Below are 18,462 nucleotides of genomic sequence, written 5' to 3' on the forward strand. Positions count from 1 at the left end.
GTTATTGCACAATGCTCAGTGGAGCAAATCACTTTCTTTAATAGCACCTTCTTTTTCCCAGCAGTTAGCAGACATTATAGCACTGATGTTTCATTATGAGTGTAGTTATGGTAACATCGGGAACACAAGATACCACGGCAGGAGCTCATGAGAGTGGAACTGTTCTGATTATTTTTCTTCAGAGCTCATTGGCTAATAAATATGTTGATATATTTGTTCTACCATAGCTGCATGTTTGTGGTACAGTATTTATCAATAGGCCATTCACTGTATAAAGTACTGCAGTACCTTCCACTGAATTTTTAAGCGCCTAAGAAGATAAACTTCTGATTCAGATTATTAGAATTGTACTAGTGCACTTGGATTCTGATGTAGAATATGTGCTACAAGACATTATTTTGCACTTTTTAAATGCAGCTGTTCTACTGCTTTTTAAAATGTTTATGTCTACAGGTATCTGAGATGTTATTACTGGGCGGTTCGAACTTTAATAACCATCGGTGGCCTTCCTGAACCCCAAACTGTGTTTGAGATAATCTTTCAACTCTTAAATTATTTTTCTGGGGTTTTTGTATTTTCCAGTCTAATTGGTCAGGTAAATTACTAGATGAATTACTGTGAGTGCAGTGCATTCATCATATGTGTAGTGAATTAAATTGGATGGATTCTGTAGGAATTCATCTTTATTTAGCAGTGACACATTTTCTGTTTTACATTGCATTTATTCAACAATAAAGTTCATACATTTTGCAGGAATCAAAAGTAAAGGTTAATGTGACAGCCTGCAATAGGCTTTTTTATACTTATTTGCACTTAAGTTTAAGATTCCTTTTTACTATGCAGATGCGTGATGTAATTGGTGCTGCTACTGCAGGGCAAAACTACTTCCGCAGTTCCATGGATAACATTGTACATTATATGACTACAAACAAAATCCCTAAATATGTTGAGCACCGTGTTCGAACCTGGTATGAGTACACTTGGCAGATACAAGGAATATTGGGTAAGCTATGCTCATGTTTATATCACTCCATTTGTCACACACCCTACTATTTTACTAAAGTAAATGCAAGCAGTATTTGTCGTCTGTACAAGCCAGGTGACATATGATTTATTCATATGGCTAAATTACGATTGTTTTAATCTTCAGAAGAACACATCTTTAATGGCAAATACTGCAATGGCCTATAGAGCTTTGCATGTTTTACATAATGGGTCACTAAGTCTCTAAACTACAAATGCAATGGTAGATTGGAAGAATGATATTCTGTAGTGGAATTTGAAGTAGCTTTTTATTGCTGGGTAGTTTTTATCATAATCATTTATTATGTTATTTCACATATTTTTTTTGTGCTATGTAATAATTTTGGGATGTGAGCACTCTTAAGTGCTTGGAAAGGGTGGCAAGAACTTATAAGTATGTCTCCTTTAATGAGCATATGACAAGGCATCATACTGTCCTGCATGGTCACTTGCCTAGTATTGTCCCTATGTTCTTCTATGTTATATAAAAGATAAGCAGCATAGTGGCCCAGGCAGGATCATAAGATACTTAAATGGCTTACTGTAAGATTTATGTATATATACAAATAGGTGTGTGTGTGTGTGTGTGTGTGTGTGTGTGTGTGTGTGTGTGTGTGTGTGTGTGTGTGTGTGTGTGTGTGTGTGTGTGCATGAGTGTGCGTGTGTGTGCGTGTGTGTGCGTGTGTGTGTGTGTGTGTGTGTGTGTGTGTGTGTGTGTGTGTGTGTGTGTGTGGGTGTGTGCGCGTATGTATGTATGTATACATATCAATAGAGAGAGAGAGAGAGAGAGACAGAGAATGAGAGATGTGTTAAGCTAAATAACTGGCAAAGATGGCATAGCATTTTATAAGACCAGCAGGGTATAGTTCAGCCAGATCTCAAGGGAAGCTCAGAAACCTGACTTTAGCATGCACTTGTGAGAGAAATGTGTTATGAAAAAAGATATATAGTAGGAAGGTCCTCATAAAGAGGCTCAGGCCTTATTACTAGACTAAAATATCAAAGAGAATTATATTATTATACATTATAATAATATTATAATATATAATTATATCTATTATACTATAATGATATTGTTATATATATTGTTATTATACTGGCAAAATCACTGGTCTCCTTTCTATGTTATTACTCATGGTTTTGTGACATGTTAGTATATGAAAACTCAGTAACGTAAGCTAATTTTCTACAGCTATTTATGTAACAGGTTTAAATGTTGCCCTACTAGTTTCCAGTCTAGGACTTGTGGAAGCTCTTAGATGAGAAAAAAATGGAAAGATCTCAGAAATCCATGACTAAAGGTCTTAACATGGAATGTAACGAAATGTTTTTTGTAATTGATTGTAAGTGTTTTAATTGTTTAATTATGTAATTGGAAAATTGAGGAGGATATTTAAGGGAAGTATGGGATAGCAAAAATTATACTCTGTAAAGGCTTAACATCCAAGGCACTACAGATTTCACATTTTTTTGTTTTAATAAAGTGTTTCAGTATTGTGGATAACTGGCCTTCTTATTTCTTGTGGTGTTGCTATATTTTTGTCTTTGGTGGTTACCTATTACCATTGAGAATGGCTAGTGATTCATTTATGGTACTGCCCAGAATGTTTACGGAAACAACTTTGGATTCTACCCAAAGGACTATAGAGACCTGCTTAGTCCAGTCAGGAGAAGGTACACCTCCACCAGCACATATGGATGGTCAGGAGTATGACCAGGGTAATCATAATGATGTGTTGTCTGGGATCCTGAATAAATGGGAAGAAGAAAGAAGACAGCGATTCAATAATCCTTCCTCTGAGATTGGGAAGAACTTGGAGATAACTACAGCCCCGGCGATCCAGGTGTTATTTGATCAAGTGGAGAAATTGATGTTTAAAGAAACTTCAGTGTTTTTGAATTTACAAAGTTTACAAAGATATTTGGAGCTCAATATCATACCAAGGGACTTATGGACAGTAAAAAGCTCTTCAACTCCTTTGGACTTAAGTGTTGAAGAAGATAAAAAATTGCATCCCACTGGATAGCTGCAGTGCACAGGTGCAGCATCAAATGGGTTAATATATTGGTGGAGAGAGATTAAAAGAAAAAGAAACTGAATTTGTTTGCAGAGACATTTTACAAAAGATTGGTAATGATATTCTGGAACATTTCCTTGTTGGGGTCAATGATAAATTGTTATTAGATGAAAAACAACTTGCTGAAATGAAAAAAATCAAACTGACCAGAGACTTGCGTGATTATGAACGCAATCAAGCATTCATGTTATCATCCAATCCATGGAGAAAACGTAATTGTGTAAGATCTGAAGTAGAGCAGGCAGTAGGAATATGACAGAAGCCTTCAGATATGTCGGCGGAAAGTGTGTAAAAGTGAGGATAATGGGGATTTTCCTCGGTTGCCAAGGGTGGGTAATTCTGAATATTTAAAAAATACTTTTTGAGACAAAAGAGACTTTCAAGGCGATAGTTGCAAGAGGTCATGGAACAGTTATGACAATGGACAGGACATTAATAGGGAGTCAGTGTATAACTCCTGTTCATTCAAGTGAGGTAAATGGTATTAGTATAACAGAACAAGGAACTTGTATAATAAATAATGAATGTAATTATATAGTAAATGTGTCAGGTTTTGCACTGTTGAGTGATGAAATCTCTGTTTTAAGTAGGGGTTTGAAGTTTATCTCAAATGGCTTTGCCAAGGTTGCATAAAATTAAATGTGAGATTTTAAAATTTATTAGCAAGTTACATTTAAAAGATTACTTCAGGGGGAATAGAAAAAGTATAGAAACTGTGGGAAATAATGAGGGTAATTCTGAATTCAGTGATGACAGTTTATTTTCTTGTGACTCAGAATATGAATCCAATGCCTATTGTAAGTTCAGTACAGAATGAATAACCTATAGAAGTGATTTTATACCACCTTTTAGAACTGAGGCTATACAACAGTTTTCTTCTCTATTGAATTATAGTTTAAAGAATGAGTATGATTTATTTTTATAAAAAATAGAGAAGGAATTAAATATAATTTAAGTAAAAAAGAGTGGGAAAGTTTGCAGAATTTAAGTCAGAACAGGGAACTGGAATTCAAACCAGCGGACAAAGGGGGAAGTTAGTAATTATACACTGTGCACAGTATCTAAAAACATGTTATTATCATTTAAATAACAGTGAGGTATATGAAAGGGTAGAGTTGAACATTTACAATAAGGCATTGGATTAATGTAAAGAATTATTGACTAAAGGTTTAAGATTAAAATATTTTTCTTTTGAGGATGTGCAATATACAATTAGTAGTAAAAGTTGCACCATGGTGTATTTTTTGTGTACCCAAAATTCACAAAAATTTGAGGAACCCACCGGGTCATACTATAGTGTCAGCATGTAAATATTTTACTTATAATTTTTCATTTTTTTTACATAAATACTTGACTGAAGTTGTTAAAATTACCATCTTATATAAAAGATGTGTTTGATTCTATGGAAAAAGTAAAAGATATAAGGAGGACTAGTAATATGTATTTTATATATTTTATAGTAATGGAAGTGGTTAGGGCAGCCATTGTGGTGCAGTGGTTAGCATTGCCACTTGACAGCAAGAGGTTCTCTGGTTCAATCCTCAGCTGGGGTGCCTTCGGTGCGGAGTCTGTATGTCCTACCTCTGGTCATGTGGGTTTCCTCCAGGTGCTCCGGTTTCCTCCCACATCACAAAAACATGCTGTAGGTGGATTGGACACTCTAAATTGGCCCTAGGTGTGAGTGCATACGTGTGTGTGTGCCTTCTGTGGAAGGTTGGGTGCCAGGCTGGCAACTCAACACCATAAAACTCCACTGCCAATCATGAGTGGACAGGTGATCTGCTGTGGCGGCCCCCTAACTGGGAAAAGAAGAAGTAATGGATGTGGTTAGTTTATACACAAATATTAAACACATATATGGAATGGAAGCATTATTACACTTTTCAGGAGATACCCCAAAAATGCAATATGTTTTTGAATTAACTTTTTGCTTGAATAATGACGTGTTTGAATTTGATGGGGAATTGTATAGGCAGCTTCAAGGTACAGCCATGGGGACGGCATTCGCCACCATGTATGGAAATTTATTTATGGGTTTGTTTGAAAATGTATATATTTATAGTAATGATTTCTTTAGTAAGTTTGTAGTTAAATATTTTAGTTTTATAGATGATTTAATTTTTATTTCTGATGGGGGGTGTGATAGTGTAAGGGAATTTATAGAAAGTTTACATAGGAATAGATTTGGCATTTGCTTTGATGACTTACAAGTGGGAACAAAGGTGATTTTTTTAGATATCACAATAGAGGGTATGAAAAATGGTACTATAAAGACAAAGATTTATAGAAAATGTGAACAACATGATTATATTCTGCATGGCCAAAGTTGTCAACCCCCCCACACAAACTTTGGAATCAATACCCTATGGGGAGTTTTTAAGAAAAAAAGATTATGTAGTGATGAGAATGAGTGTCAGCAAGAAATGGGTAAAGTTATTCAGATGTTTTGCAATAGAGGGTATGAAAGAGAAGCAGTTTAGAATAGTATTAAGAGATTAAGTGAAAGGCACAAAGGACACCATCAGGTAGGTGTGTGGGGGGAGATAGGATAGATAATAGAGCAGTAGTCCAGTACCAAATTTATTTTTGTTATGAAATATACTTTATTCTCAGAGACATTTATTAGTTTAGCAAAATATTTTTGGGTTACCTTAGGGGGGTACATGGTAGGTTTAGTATGCATAAGGTAAAAAGAAATAATGACCTTGGGTTAAAAGGTACCTTCCTATGTCGGAAATTAGTGGAAAATGTTGCAGGTAAAAAGGCGGTTTTTTGGATGTGAAAGCGAAGGGGTGATATGTGGACTAAGATGCCCATGTAGAAAAATGTATGTAGGGGAAAGTAAAACAAATGTTTCTGTAAGGTTAAGGGAACATATTAGGGACATTAAAAAGGGTAGAGTGGTTAGTCCTATAGCCTTGCACTTTCAGAAATTCTATAATGGTGATCCATTGGGATTACAAGCAACCATTTTGGAACAAGTTAAAAATGAATATATAAATGTGTGTGAGATAAAAAAAATAAGTTGTGAAAATAGGAGCCACATTTTATTCTGAAATGTAATACTTTATCCCCTAAAGGTCTTAACATGGAATGTATCTGGAAATGTTTTTGTAATTGGTTTTAAGTGTTTTAATTGTTTAATTATGTAATTGAAAAACTGGGGAGGATATTTAAAGGAAGTGTGGGATAGCAAAATTTATACTCTGTAAAGCTTAACAGCTGAGGTGCTAGAGATTTCACTTTTTTTTTGTTTTAATAAAGTGTTTCAGTATTGTGGATAACTGACCTTTTTATTTCTTGTGGTGTTGCTAGGTTTAAATGTTGCCCCACTAGTTTCCAGTCTAGGACTTGTGGAAGCTCTTAGAAGAGAAAAAAAATGGAAAATTCTCAGGAATCCATGACTTGCCATCACAATTCTACAAGAACTGTTAAAACTGTTGTCATGCCAGTTTTAAAACATAGTGAAATTGTTTAAGTACATTGGGTCAAGTCAGTAAATTTGGGAAGATGTTCACAGAACTAGGACATTCATAGCTGGGAATGATTCAATGCTGACTGTGTCTTATCAACTTTTATTCATGTTAAATGTAGATTATAAGTCTTTGTCTCAGTTTTGGCAACTGCATTGGTTTGATTGCTTCCAAGCAGCAGCCATCTAGAACAGTGCCTGTTCTTCTAACTTTGACAAACATATGATAATATAAGGAAGACCATGCCAATTCTTAGACTGATATCCAAAAGCAATAGATGTGATGTATTGCTGAGTGTATGCAATAAAAAATATTTGACACAGTAACCTTTTTTTTAGGTGGATATCAATATTTTTCTAAGGAAAATCAAATGGCACCCTCGTCTTAAAATCCTAAACCTATTATTACTTTGTAGAGTGAAAAATGAATGGGTGTGCCTTCTTTGTAGGTTGGGCGTCAGGCTGGCAACTCAGCACCGTAAAAATCCACTGCCAATCATTAGCGGACTGGAGTTCCGCTGTGGTGACCCCTAACCGGGAAAAGCCAAAAGACATTACTAGAGGGAAAAGACTGCAGTGCTTTCCATGCAAGACATTGTATCCATTGCAGTTCCCCAACTTACTATTTCAGCAAGTCCAAAGAACCTCTGAAAGAGGATGCCGCTTATTCTGGTGCCCATTGACCCAATACCCTAATCCCATTTTTTTTTTTTTTTTTACATTTTTACTCATGATGGGGTGCGATGTGATTCTGGTCCAAATTCTAAAGACATTTTCCATAATTAGAGAGATTATGTCAAGATAGACTATCCCTTCTGGTTAGGCTGTTAAGAGGAGCAAGAAGGAACATTTCTGGATTTAATTGTTTTAGCTTTTCTCAGACACTTGGGGAAGGAGTTGGGGCAAACATTACTACAGAAGAATTGTTTTTATCTGCTATATTGATGTTCTAGCATGATCATTAAGATAGGCATGTCAGTTTCATCTGATAGGGCATAATCACTCCTACAGAATAATTATTATTTTAAGGGTGAGTTATAAGCCTTCTAGTGAAGTTTAGGTTATTTGGTTGTTTCCTCTTTTTTGTTGTCTGTGTAATGTAGTATGGTCCAAGGGCTATTTTTATTTAGAAGTTTTCTTGGGTGCAAGGTGTTAGGACCCACGATTGGAAGTTGTAAATGGAGTGGTACTGCAGTACTAGCATTGCCGATACTGTATTTGTGGGCATGGCTGAAGTGATTTATATGTGGTATTGTAACTGTAGTATGCTATTTAAAAGAGAAGACTTTTTTATCCAAGATTTAGGGTTAAGGATACCAGATCTAAGAACTGCACAAACTACACTACTGCACCAGGTGCTAGATAAGCTAGCAATGATTATGTTTCTAAAACTGTCATTAAAGATAAAATACAGAGATATCGCAGTAGCTCACCAGGATAAAGAGGACAATATTCAGTGCAGAACAGTGACAGCAAACAGTTTAAAATCTAAGCGTACTAAGCAGAATATCCAGAGTTGCTAAAGCATGTGCAGATTGCTTCAACTTTAAGTGGAAAGATTTAATTCCTTGAAGATATCTCTGTCCATCATTTTTCTAGGTGAGACAAGAGCAGATTCCATATTGAAGGCCTTATTTGTAAATTATTTATATATAATTATTGTTTATAGGTTCATAGGTTCATAGGTAGGTACAAGGCTATCTGCCCAAGGGCATTTATAAGCCTAGCCAGAATGTGTTGGCTTTCACCTCCCTTTTAAATTAGTTTCCTGTGCCTCTGTCTAGCAGGGCCATTGAAGTGATCCAAGGGGGAAATTTATGATTTCCCATCTACTCGTCAAGATTTCTCTTGAAGTGAGTCAGTGAGGGGCTTTGCCTAACATAAACTGGGATTCTGTTCCAGAGTGAGGGAAGTCTCTGGGACAGGAATCTATCCCTCCAGCATGTCCTGTTTATTGTTGTGCTGAGGTTTAATTCACTGGACCGTGTGGCTCTAAGAGATTTGGTTTTCTTGAGGTGGAGCATGTCCATTAATTCCGGGTTGGACATGGCCTTATAGGTCAGGCAGAGATCACCTCTGAGCGGGCGGTAAGCACCTGAGTAGAGTTGGAGTTTCTTTAGTCGAGCTGCATAGGGCATCTGTTTGAGGCCCATGATCCTCTTGGTGAGGTACTTTTGTGGTCATTCCAGCTGTTGTAGGTGTCGAGTAAGGTACATTCCAAACAGGGCATTGTACTCTATTATGGGCCTAATGAGTGATGAGTGATGAGTAGAGGGGCACAATGACCTCTCTTGATCTGGATGTGAACCCTTTCGTGATTAGGTGGGCTACATAGAAGGAATTTCTAACCACTTTGGCAATGTGATTATCAAAGGAGAGGTTGCTATCTACCTGGATCCCCAGGTCCCTAATTACCTCTTCTGTACTTAGTGAGTTACCACCTATGTGATAATTTGTGGGCACTTTGTTTTTCCCAAAGAAGATGACTATGCATTTTTTGGCATTTAGCTTGAGGCCATGGTTCTGACACCAGGTATCTGTCTCTGTGAGACCCTTCTGGAGGATGTCCGTATCAGCCGGAGAGTCGATCATGGCCCCTAGTTTGCAGTCATCTGCGAACTTGGTCAGCCATAATCCTTGCATGCTTGCCTGTACCTCAGAGAAGTATATACCGAACAGGAGGGGTCCCAGGACTGAGCTCTGTAGGATGCCACTTGTAACTGGTTTAGAGTCGGACATGGCATCCACAACCCTGACCATGTGTGTTCTATCCGTGAGCCAGTTTGCAACCCATCTCGTGACATAGGGGTTAATGTTCAAGATGGTGAGCTTATCTATGATGCCAGCGTGGAGAATGGTGTCAAAGGCCTTAGCGAGGTCCAGGTAGGCTGTGTGGACTACCTTTCCCTCATCTATGGCCTTGCTAACTGTTTCAAAGAAGTCAACTAGGTTTAGAAGGCAGGATCTGCCCTTAACAAAGCCGAATTGGGTAGGGTCCAGTGTCTGGAGGTTCCCAATGTCTCTGTTTATGAGTTCCATGATGATTCGCTCCATAGCTTTGCAGACCAGGCTAGTCAGGCTTATAGGTCGATAGTTCCCAGGTTCTGTTGTGGCACCTCCTTTGTGGAGCGGGATGACTGTTGCTGTACACCATTCTTTGGGTACATAGCCTGTGGTAAGGCTGAGTTTGAACAGTGAATTTAGGTGAGGGTTTAGTTCATTTTGGAGCTCGTGTAAGACGCAGCCTGGGATACCATCCGGTCCCATTGATGCTGTGTTTTTAGCTTTGGAGAGTGCTGTTTTTAACCTGCGTGTCTGTGATGTCTGGGGCTCTGCATTCTTCTGAGATGGACACGGGCCATTTTGGGGGTGAGAGGGGGGTAAAGTTTGCACTGAACCTGTCTGCCAGGATGTTGGCAATGTCAGTTGGTTCAGTGTATTTTTTGCCATTTTGCACTAGCTCAGAGCATATCTGAGAGTTGCCACCTAGATTCTTGACATAGCTAAAGAAGGCTTTGTGATTATCTTTAGAGTCTTTGGCAATTTTTCTTTCTAAACTGGCCTTAGATGATTTTATGAGGGATCGGAGTTTCTTGCTAATATTGATCAGTGATGCCTTTCCCTTTTGGGATTTAGCTCTATCATGCAATAGTTTCCTCCTTCTGTTGTATAGCTTATTTATGGCTGGGGACCATCAGACTGGTTTCCTCTTTTTGGAGTAGTGATTCTTGGTTTTACTTGGGATGGCTCGATCCATGCATTCCTGTAGATGCTCATAGAATATATTTGTAAAGGATTTTGCAGTTTGGGCAGCATTATCCTTTAGCAAGGGGGCTTTGAAACTTTCCACCTCAGTCTTGAGAAGTGTGAAGTTGGCTTTTGAAAAGTTTTTCACAGTGGTTTCCTTAACTTGGGGAGGGGTCGGGATGTGGATGTCCAGTGTGATTAGTTTATGATCTGATCTTACCAGCAAGAGGTTTACCTCTGGTGTGGAGCACTGATCCCCCATGTTGGTGATGATCAGGTCCAGTATGTTGTCACCTCTTGTAGGCAAGGTGGCCAGCTGTTCCAGGGTGTTTGAGTTTATAAACTCTAGGAAGCGTTGGGCAAGGGAGTTTGTACTTGAGTAGTTTTCCCAGTCAATGTTTGGGTAGTTGAAATCTCCCAATATCATGGTGTTAGGTAGGATATTTATATTTTCCAATGTTCTCAGGAATGCTGAGTGGGGGTCCTGAGACAAGGTTGGTGATCTTTAGCAAGCTACAATCTGAAAAGCAGCTTTGCCCACTGTTAGTTGCACATGGATGGTCTCCGAGGCCTCATGCTGTGCTACTATCCTGGAGGTGTGGGTATCCTTTATGAAAATGGATACACCCCCTCCTTTTGTATTTCGGTCCGGGTTCTGGGGCCGAAAGGTATGGTATGAGTTATAGCCTGGTAGTGCTGGGGTACTCTCTGGGACCTTGAACCAGGTTTCTGTTACTGCACAGATATCGATTTTCTCCATGTTAAGGAGTGCCTCGAGTGCATGCATTTTGAGGTTTAGACTTCTGGCATTAAGAAGCATTACCCTCAGTTTCTGGTTACTTGTGTTGTTTGTGGAGGTGGGTTTGTCTTTTGAGTCTTGCCTAAAAAAGGCACTATGGGGGTGGCAAGAGCCTTGGCCAGTATTCGAAAGCCTAAGGGCGACAGGTGCAAGCCATCTCTAGCGAAGCAGCGTGGCTTGTCGAGCATGTCGTCCCATGCTGACAGACAATGGATCACCTTTGAATGACACCAATAGCTTAGCCAATTGTTAAAACTGATAATTTTTTCTTTGTACTGTGGCATCATTCTTGGTGAGGGCAAGATACTGCTCAGGGTCAGGGTCATACCGGCCTGGGCTACATGATCAGAGAGCTCCTCTATGTCTCTTTACATGTAGTCCAGGGAGGTATGTCTCAGGTCATTCACACCAACATGTACAATGACAGAGTCATATTTGTACTTGTTTTGGAGTGACCTGAGTGCTTGTGTTATGTGGCGGATCCTGGCACTCAACAGGCAGCTTACAGTAATCTTCTCCTTGTTCAGTCTAGTGAGTGGAACATCAGTGTGTCTGACAATAGAGTCACCTATTACTAGTGTATTGGGTGTGTTGTTATGCCTTAAGGGCTGTGGTTGCATGGCACACTGACTTTGTGAAGTATGTGATATGTGGTTGTTGTTTGAGGGTGGAGGTTGCTTGGATGTCTGCTTTGGAGGTCTCTGCTGCTTAGGCAGGTTTTTATTTAGAGCCTCCAAGTATGTTTTTGTGTATTTATGTGTGTTGGTTGCTTGTGCATATATGACTGTTGTATGTGAGACTGGAAGTGTGGTGCAAGTGTTTCCCTTCTCCTCTTGACTGGCTGTTCCTGACTTGGGTTGAGAGAGTTTGACCTCCAGTTTGGCTGTATAGTTGCATCTCTCACATACATTTGTGTTTGTTGGAAGGAGGAGAGGGTTGTCTGTGTACATGAGGCAATTGTAACATTGTCTCAAGATTCCCAGATTCACCAGCTGGACTGGAGAGTATACCTGAAACTGCCCTTTGGACATACCTGTATGGGTAAATGAACTGATTTACTGATTGTCCGGTAGGGACGAATAGGGAGCCTTGTACTACTGTATAGTATAGAGGAGGTGTAGTGTTAGCATTTATTAGTGCTTACTGTGGGCTTGGAGCAAGTGCTGGGCTGTAAAAGGAACGTTTGAGTGCTTAATTTGATAGTTTGACTAGTTCTAAGGGAAAAATTGAAGAGCAGACTTCATGGAGCCTGGAATAGTTTAATCCTAGCTAACAGGCACTGCGCGGTGCACAAAACCACACAAAACCAGGCAAATGCAGGTTTTAAGGCAGGGAGATGAAAGAGATAGGAATTAGCCCAAAATGGCCAATAAACTACTAATTGCTGGGCTGAGACCACTCCTCCAGGGACAGATATTATTTATTTATAAGGCTTGGCCTGGCATGTAATGATCTGCAGTGTAGTACTTACCTCTAAACCTATGCGCTATTCCTGAAAAAAAAAAAATATTCCCTTCATTTTACAATCTCAGTGGTTATGGAGATAAGTCTGCAAACAAGTACAGACAGTGAAGATAATGAAAGAAAACAACTGCTATAATGCTTCACACATACACTCACCTAATCATTGGTTAAAACCATAAATAAAAAAACAATAGTTAAAAAAACATGTTATAAGTACATATAAATATTCACTAGTTTACTATACATTGAAAATACACACAGTTGAAAAGAATGTAAAACTGTGTATAAATTTTATAAAAGTCTATATAATTTGATGATGACAACTTTAAAATGCTTGAGATAGCTAGAGTGGCATTCAGACCTGGGAAAGAGATAACATTTGCTCTAATATGCCATTACAATTCTTTCTTCGTAACTAAAGATACCCATTTCCCTCTTCTAATATTTGCAGTCACTTTTTCTAAATTTCAAAATAAATATTTATTATAATTCAAATAATTTTGTAAATGTTTATACAATGTACTGTTTTTTGTATTATATTTGATATCACTTACATGAATTCTCTTGTTCAATCTTCTTTGAACGTTACTGATATAAAAACATTCGCATGACAGACAACTTGTTGTACATACTATTCCTTTTGTTTGGCAGTTAGTACCTCTGCACTGTATAATGATGTCACACCCTTTGACAGTCATAAACTTTGAGTCATTAATAAATTTACATGCTTTACAATAGCCACATTTTAATTTTCATTCAGTACCTCCACCTTTTTCCCCATTTTATTTTTGCAAAAACCTGTTTCAAGTTAAAACTCTTTCTATAAATAAAACAAGGGGTGTTTCCCAACCTGTTTCTTAACTCTTATTAAATATTACATCCTAATTCCTCCTAATAATAGTTCTAACATCAGTACTGTCTGTTCCATAAGTAAAAAGTTGTTCACTATCCGCATTACTGAGCAAGCTCCTACTATAAAAAGAATTGTCAGTCATTTTCAAAATAGAGATATACGTAATCATTCTTCCTAAATTCACCTCACATTCAGTGTAATCTAATAAAACTTGAGAGTAACCCATCACTTAACATTTTTTTCAGTTGCCTAATGTATTCCTTTAAATCCTAATCCACTGAAGTGAGCTGGTATGTCCTCATTTGTCCCTTTACAAATTTTTTTAATATATGACAACTGGAGAAATATAAGTAGTTATTATTAAAGCTGGCTTTTTAAAAATTCTAGATTCAAAACTGTTACCCATGTAGTTCTTAAAAATGGTTGTTGTCTCTAAAAAGTTGATGTCCTCACTATTAAAATTTAATGTAAATTTTAAAAATTCTTTTGTTTTACCTCGAGTTGCCAGCCTGGAGCCCAACCTTCCACGGAAGGCACACACACTCACTCATGCCTAGGGTCAATTTAGAGTGTCCAGTCCACCTACAGCATGTCTTTGGGAGGAAACTGGTGCACCCAGAGGAAACCCACGCAACCACAGGGAGGGCATGCAGACTCCACACAGAAGGCACCCCAGCCAAGGATCAAACTGGAGAACCTCTTGCTGTGAGTCAACAATGCTAACCGCTGCACCACCATGGCCGCCCTAGCATATAACTCTAAACCTTCATAAATAAATTACTTAAACACCTTTTTCTTCTCCCAAAGCTATAAAATTACATTATCATATGTGGGGGCTGTAGCTGCCCCATCACCACTCCTGACACCTACTTGTAATACTCAACCTCAAAAAAAAACATTCATGGAACCAGTGCATCCTTACGTTTTGTTAGATCTATGTAAATTACTAGAAAATAATCCCTCTTTAAATTACACTTGGATAGGGAACGTAATAGAACAAATCCCTGAGTATATGTTCTTTATCATTAAAAAATGCAAGTTTCATGTCTACAAACTTAGTAGTTTAGTAGTTAGTGAAGCTAAAGCATTGAACAGGGGAAAACAAAAATGTAGTTTTGAGAGCAATATCTAGTTAACATTATAAATGGAAGCTCAGTTTATACTGTGGATGAAGAGGAAAAATAAACTTACATATTTTATTCAGGTATACCTGGAGCTTTTTTACCTGAAACTATGAGCCACAGACTAGTAAGGTGAAAGTATATTCTACCTTTGGGTTTACACTTCGTTTCTAGTAGCTTCTCTTGCTTTTTGCTTGAGGAGATATGGAGGAGAAAATTAATACCTTTTATTATCTTTTTTTACTTTGTCAAATAGTGAAGTTTTTATGACTGGAGAAATGTAGGCAAAGTTGGAACTTTACCATTGGGTATTTTAAGATATAAATTATTCCACTGAAATATCAGAGGAGTTATACTTTTCAGAAGTAGCACAATGCAACGTTTTTTTTCTCAAATAGCATAGCAGGTATAATAACACAATTAAAAAGAAAACAGATCCATGTGTTGTGAAAAGCTAATGGATGGATCATCTCGATGTCTGTAACATTGGTTCCCCTAAGAAAGAAGCACACAATTATTTACATATAAGATTTTGCTTAATCTCACTCCTGCCCTAGTGCAATTCATTATTATATAAAAGAGAAGAGATTCCCATACCAATATTCCTTGTTTGAGGTCTTTAAACACAGGAACCTCATGAATGCCAGACTTGCTGATCACTTCTGAGGAACTAGATGGGACAGCTATAGAAGCATAAACTTTGATATCTGGGAGTTTATATACAAGATCAAAGATTATGCAAGCAGTATAGAGACAGTCTCTCCCTTTACTGGAGTTAGGAATTTAAGGTCCTGGTGCCTTATCAGTTTGGGACAGAATACTCAGTGACAACTGAAAAACTGTGGCATTTGTATTTCATGAATACTGTGCATTAGCAAACTTGATCTTTCAGTTATATAATATTAACTTTTCAAGTCCGTCACTAGCTGCACTAGTATAGAAGTGTGAAGCTCTGAGTATGACTATGACCCAAGTGATCGGAATTCATTTAGTGGTCTTTTGACTACTGGAGCTAGCTACAGAAGAGAACATTTTAAAAGACAAACCTGCTCCCTTCTCTCTGGTAGAGAAGGCTAGGGAGCACAAATCCACAGTGAGAGCTGCAGATAAAACTTTTGATGGTGACCAGAAATCATGGGAGATGCTTACATTTCCAAATCTATGTAAAGCAATGGGATGCCTTTCGTGGAAGTGGGGGACCTGTTTATCACTTGCACCCATTGCATGCTACCATGCGGAAAAGTCATGGGTATGTACAGTGGGAATTATGGCATCCCACCTCTACTCAAGTGTTACATGGATAGGGATGCAACTCAACAAACAAACTTATTTATTTATTTTACATTTGTTTACTGGGAAAGTCCAACTGGGATACGACCCATTTTCAGCAGAGGCCCAGGGAGAAAAGCTCCACATATAGAGATTATACTGAATTTATACAAGAAGTTATACAAGACTTATAGAAAAAATTATACAAAAATATACAAGACATACAGTACACCAGAAATTACATTCTGTACTATTATAGCTGACATTTGTATCACACAATCATCTGATATAATTCCTTATTGTAGTGCAGACATTGTAGTTTTTCACAGTAAACTGAGGAAGAGTTTGTAGGGGGAAAATTGGATAAAAAAGGACGAGGTTAGAGATTAACTTGTTGATCACAGCTTTCCACAGAGAATCACTGCAGTGTAACTTTGTGTACCAGCAGTGGCTCACAATTGTCTGTGATTCATTTTTTTTTTTTTTTGTGGGGGGGGGGGCTTTTTTTTGTTTGTTTGTTTGTTTCATTTCAGTAATGTGAGTGTGGAGTTAATATACTTGAAAAAAGGAGTGAGGAGCCATAACCCCATAAGAAGAAGAGAGTGGCTTGCCCCTTTCAAAACTGATTTTTATTTTTTTACTTTTTACCTGGTTAAAGCTCCTGACAGTTTGATTTAACCAGTTTACTTTTAATGAGACATACTCAGTTGGGCTTTAAATCCCAGATTGCCCATGCTGGATCATGGCAGCACACCTGCCACTCAACCCCTGACCCTAAGGAGTAATACATCCTTATAGTATTTTTGCCTTCTGGGGAAAAATAGGCTGACCAGGTGAAGCAGAATGGAGGCTTGATTGTCAACTGGAGATCAAAGAAAAAAACTTTGCCAGTTGGTCATTTAAGCAGAAAAGTCTGTTGGTTTACACTTCTACCAAATAGTGTTCTTGAGATTCTCAATTTGCCATGGGGCAGTGATTACCTCTCACTCTTGTTTTAACAAATAGAAAAAAGTTTGCTCTGCATTGCATCTGAAACTAAAATTTGAAGATCAAGAGCATTTACCTGTGAACATCAGTGAGCAGTTAATAAGGAAAAGCTCAGAAACAAGTTCCAGTTCTCTGAATAACATGGCAGACAAGTCCGAAATTAAATACCGAAAGGATCAGGGATTCATAAAAGAACACCATGACTGTCGAGGCACTGGTCACTGAAAGTGTTTGATAAAACCATCACTAACTATGGTTAGGTAAATATATTCTGAATAGTACCTCTCTAAGCTTAGTAAAATTGTATTGGGTTAAAGGTATGGACCTTACTAATCCTCTGGAATATGACACACATATAGCTAAAGTTTGTACAAAATCAAACCAAAAATCAGCAAAAAATGAGAAAATGTATTCTAGATATAAACCCCTTCAAGTCAAAAAACAAATATTCCAGCTTAATAAAGCATCTGTTTGATGTAAAACAACTTGTGTTATAATATTTATCCTATCTATTAAAGTAAGTTTGTTTCAGTGTAGTTCTTCCTTAGTGCCATGGTTCAGGTTATAGAATATTTGGTCGTTGACTCATAGATGACGTTTGTGTTAAGTAAATAGGTCAGTTGTTTTCTTCTAACTGCACCCAAAGGAACTCTGACTATAATATTTTTTTTTTCAAATCGAATAAGGCAACTTTGATATTCTGCACCATTACAGTCTCCTGTATAAGAGATCATTGCTTAATAACTACAGAGTAGTAACAGGTTTTAAATACCTGCCCTGCTAAACAAGATTACTCCTGTTTGTTCTATTCCCTTTATCTTTTTATAGAATTAGGATTAGAATGGACCTGATTATGACAAACTGAGTACTTTACATTTTACATGTTTAGACTATTTGTTACGGGATGACAAAAATTCTAATTTGAATCTGAAAGGACAGGGCTAGAATCTAGTTAGGGATGAAATAGGTGCATGACAAATTACCTGATTTACCAAAACATGTGGTTTTTTATACCATGGACTGTGAACCTTTGTAAGCAATTTGTCATGCACCTATTTCACCCCTAACTAGATTCTGTCCCTATCCTTTTAAATTCAAATTAGTATTTTTGTCACCCAGTCACAAACAGTTTACAAATCTAAGACATATGGTACTCTGTATGTCCATCTCAAAGACATGCTGTAGGTGGATTGGACACTCTAAATTGGCCCTAGGTGTGAGTGTGTGCATGTGTGTGCCTTCTGTGGAAGGTTGGGCACCGGGCTGGCAACTCAACACTGTAAAACTCCACTGCCAATCATGAGCGGACAGGTGATCCGCTGTGGTGACCCCTAACTGGGAAAAGCCAAAAGAAGAAGAAGAATGGTACTCTGTATGTCATAAAGATATAACGATGTTTAAGAAAAATGTGATTATTTATTTTGTCGATCAAATATTTACAAGCTTGTGTGATGACCCAGCACTGTACCAGTAATGAACGAGCCTTAATCCTCATCACTGGCAACAGTGGGAGACATACACTGGGAGGATGACAAAGTGCACACACAGTATTTTCAGATGCAGCTTTCTGCATCAAGTGCAGTTTCCCTAAAGAGCACACAAAGACTACAGTCAGTCTGGGGCTGGTTTCTCCCTCTTTCTCCAGATAC

General features: G+C 37.9%; 1 protein-coding gene across 1 annotated transcript in view; it reads left to right on the forward strand.

Annotated features, from left to right (window-relative positions):
* CNGB3 (cyclic nucleotide gated channel subunit beta 3) overlaps positions 1-18,462 on the forward strand; it is an 812,110-nt gene that overhangs the window by 508,546 nt on the left and 285,102 nt on the right. The window contains exons 11-12 of the mRNA XM_044065779.1: positions 454-595; positions 844-1,003. Coding sequence (XP_043921714.1) covers positions 454-595; positions 844-1,003 — 302 coding nt within the window. The remainder of the gene's footprint in view (positions 1-453; positions 596-843; positions 1,004-18,462) is intronic.

Source organism: Protopterus annectens, chromosome 3.part0, assembly GCF_019279795.1.
Source record: "Protopterus annectens isolate FY-2018-M chromosome 3.part0, PAN1.0, whole genome shotgun sequence".
Lineage (NCBI taxonomy): Eukaryota > Metazoa > Chordata > Ceratodontiformes > Protopteridae > Protopterus > Protopterus annectens.